The 3,092-nt window shown below is 63.9% G+C and overlaps 2 protein-coding genes across 2 annotated transcripts in view; both read left to right on the top strand.

Annotated features, from left to right (window-relative positions):
• Positions 1 to 236, top strand: part of F751_3004 (putative RNA-binding protein) — a gene marked incomplete at both ends in the record, with an annotated part of 2,193 nt that extends 1,957 nt beyond the window's left edge. The window contains one exon of the mRNA XM_011399987.1: positions 1 to 236. Within this exon, the coding sequence (XP_011398289.1) occupies positions 1 to 236 (236 nt within the window).
• Positions 237 to 957: 721 nt separating this feature from the next.
• F751_3003 (F-box protein SKIP16) lies at positions 958 to 2,953 on the top strand (the record flags this gene model as incomplete). Its single annotated transcript, XM_011399986.1, has 5 exons — positions 958 to 1,064; positions 1,147 to 1,305; positions 1,426 to 1,472; positions 2,107 to 2,377; positions 2,602 to 2,953. 5 exons carry the CDS (start codon positions 958 to 960, stop codon positions 2,951 to 2,953), a joined length of 936 nt encoding a protein of 311 aa, XP_011398288.1.
• Positions 2,954 to 3,092: the final 139 nt, after the last annotated feature.

The raw sequence follows: 3,092 nt of genomic DNA, 5'->3' as shown, positions 1-3,092 counted from the left end.
AGATAGTGGTGCACGGCCTGCCCTTCGCCTACAAGTGGCAGGACCTGAAGCCGCTGTTCGAGGGCGTGGGCGAGATCGAGCGCGCGGACATCGTGCAAGGCCGCGACGGCCGCTCCCGCGGCTACGGCACCGTGCGCTTCACCACCCTGGAGGCCGCCGCCGCCGCCATCGAGCAGTTCAACGGGACCGAGCTGGAGGGACGCACCCTGTCCGTCAAGCTGGATGCCTACGCCTGAGGCAGGGCAACGGGGCCCCGGGATCTGAAGGGCCCGTGTGGAGATGACGTGTCGCATGCAGGGCCATGTGTGCCGGTGTAAAGCAGAAGCTTCGTCTGGGCAGGGGCACCGTGGGAGACAGACAGGAAGGGAAGCTGGTGGGGCGAGGGAGGAACGTCGCAAGAGTGTCACGGTCACCTGCAGGGTTGTTGGGTTCAGCATCGACAGGGCAGCTGCCTCCTGGTGCGAGGCCAGGGGGTCTGGTATCCGATCTCTCCGGGACACACCGGGTCCGAAACCCCAGAACAACAGGCTGGACCGCAGCTTGACTGCATCCGAGTATAGTTGCGCACGCAGGATCCACGCAGCGATCTCGGCTCACAACACCTAAATGAATACCGACGTGCACCCGTCCCTGTACGGCGATGCGCTGTTGATCGTTGTCGAGTGGGTGACGAGTGGGGTGAGCCCTGGGTGTGGGGTGCCCTGTGCAGGCCCACGGTCCAACCCGTAAACCTCCAAAACCACCTCTGTCCCTTCGAAATCTAGGTACCTGGATGCAAAGGTTCTAGCGAAGATCAGCTGCGTGCAGCGAGCCTGGAGGGATGCTCTGTCCAGCCCCACTGCCCAGCACCTATGGCTCAGAGCACTTGGTCGAGACTGGGGGGACGAGACCGCCGCAGGGCCTCCCGATCGGAAGTGCCGAGGACAGCCGCCGCATTGTCTGTATCGCGAGTGGGTCATGTTCGCGGGAGGCTACTGTCCCGTAGCACAGGCCGTCGTCAGGGCGTGGAAGGATATCGAGACGTGGCTGAGCAAGAACTGCCCCCAAATTATCAGGACCTTGCGGTGAGTCATCCAGGGCGGGGCTCTGCAGGCATCGCTGGTGCAGGTCGGCTCACATCCCTGCCCCCCCCCTCCCCCTGGGCAGACCTGGTGCCACGGAGAGGCAGCTGCGCGCGGCAGAGGCCACACTCGGCTTCCCCCTGCCTCCTGGGCTTCGCATGATCTTGAGGGTTCATGATGGGCAGTTTCTTCGCCCCCGAGGCAGATGGCAAAGCCTGGATGCCTTTTGTGGCATCTTTGGTGGGTGAGCAGGCTGCAGGGACATCTGCTCCAGCCAGTGGGGATGGAGGGTTCCCGAATGGGCCAGCCACAGTCTTTTTCTGGGTCCCAAGAGCCCTTCCTGCTCCCATGCCCCCATCCACAGGTACTCCCTGTATGACGATTACGTCACGATGGGCCTCCTGTCCCTTGGTGAAATCTTGGCTCTGTCATCGAGTTGCAACAGCCAAGGTGGACGTGACAGTTCCAGGTGAGGCAGTGGGCGAGGGAATGGGTGTGCCCTGTCTCGGAGGCACCTTCAGCCAGATGAGGGTGTCTGGAGAGCCCTCTGGTGGCTGGGCTTGCTGCATCCATGTGCGGTCCCAGGCTCATGGCCAACAGGATCTTGGCATCTGGGCACGGAGCAGCACCGGTGCTCCCCATGTCCCATGCATGCCCCCTGCTCATGCAGTTTTATGCGTCCCCCATCCCATTCCACTCCCAAATTCCTCCGACCCCCTGAACACCCCTCGCAGCCTCATCTTTGCATGCAGTCAAGGCAGTGTCAAGCAGATCTGCATTGACAAAGTGAACGGGGCCATGGCGTCGATACTCGGCCAGGCTGTGGACTTTCCTGCGGCTCCAGAAGGTACTTGGTATCAGGGACATGGACTGCTCCCTCGGGCCGCACCCTGCCTCCGCTGCATGGCCGTCTGGGTACCGCGTGAGCGAGGCGATGCTGCTGAATTCCAGCAGTCCGGCCCCTGCAGAGCTCGCTGGGCAGCGCCCGACCGGCCAGATTCCACGGCGTGACATCCCTGTCACTCTCACCTCCACCCCGCGGCAGGTGCCGCGTGCTGCGCCGTGCAGCGCTGGTTCTGCGAGTACGCGCGGCGGCTGCGGGACGGTGTGTACGCCGCCTCCCCCATCTTCCCCCTCAAGCGCAGCCCCAGCACGCCGTGCCTGTACCCCGTGCGCAGCAGCGGTCCCCATGGCCCCGCCCAGGTCGCTGTGACCCAGGGCATCAGGGTGCACGCATCCGTGCTCTTCCTCCCCGAGTACTGCAGCAACCCACAGGATGAGGCGCGGGGCACCGAGGCCTACACCTTTGCATACCAGTGAGTCGGCTGGGAGCATTGCCTCCGGCCGGGCTCCAGGGAGGGGAAGGAGAGGGCTGGGAAGGGGCTGGTGTGGCGTGGGAGGGACGGCGGCCTGGTGGGGTCCCCCTTGCGCTAGATGAGGCTGGGTGGCAGGGTCAGAGGGTGCTCGAGGCATTGGCCAGAGGAAGAGATGAAGGGACTCGCACGCCATCCGACCACCTGCCATCCCCTTGGCCCTGCAGGATCACCTTCAGTCTTTTGAGTGAGGAGGAACAGGCTGCTGCCTGGGACGGTTCCCTCGGCACCTTCCAACCCCTGCTGGCCGTCCAGCTGGTGAACCGCACCTGGCACTTCCTCCCCACAGACCATGACCCCATCCTGGCATCGGGACCAGGCGTGGTGGGACTCTTCCCCCAGCTCAGTGCGGGGGGCCCTTCCCTGACCTACAACTCCTGCACGCAGATGCCCTGCCCCACGGGCAGGATGACCGGCAGCTTTGGCTTCAAGGAGGGCGACGCCGAGGCACAGGGCACCCGCTTCATCGAGGCAGCCTTCCCCACTGTGCACCTGTCGATCCCAGAGTACATCTACTGAGGCTAGGAGGTCTGCAGGGTACTGAAGACTGGGCGGCGGAGGATAGGAGGCCATTTTAGTTCCTGTCATGCCTCATGAGAGGCCTGTTCTACCACTGTGGCTGGATTGGAACGAGTCTTGATCCATCCTTGGGCCAGCT

This window comes from Auxenochlorella protothecoides (assembly GCF_000733215.1).
Source record: "Auxenochlorella protothecoides strain 0710 unplaced genomic scaffold scaffold32, whole genome shotgun sequence".
Classification (NCBI taxonomy): Eukaryota; Viridiplantae; Chlorophyta; class Trebouxiophyceae; order Chlorellales; family Chlorellaceae; genus Auxenochlorella; species Auxenochlorella protothecoides.
The sequence above is the reverse complement of the archived record's forward strand: the minus strand, read 5'-3'. Positions and strand labels throughout refer to the sequence as shown.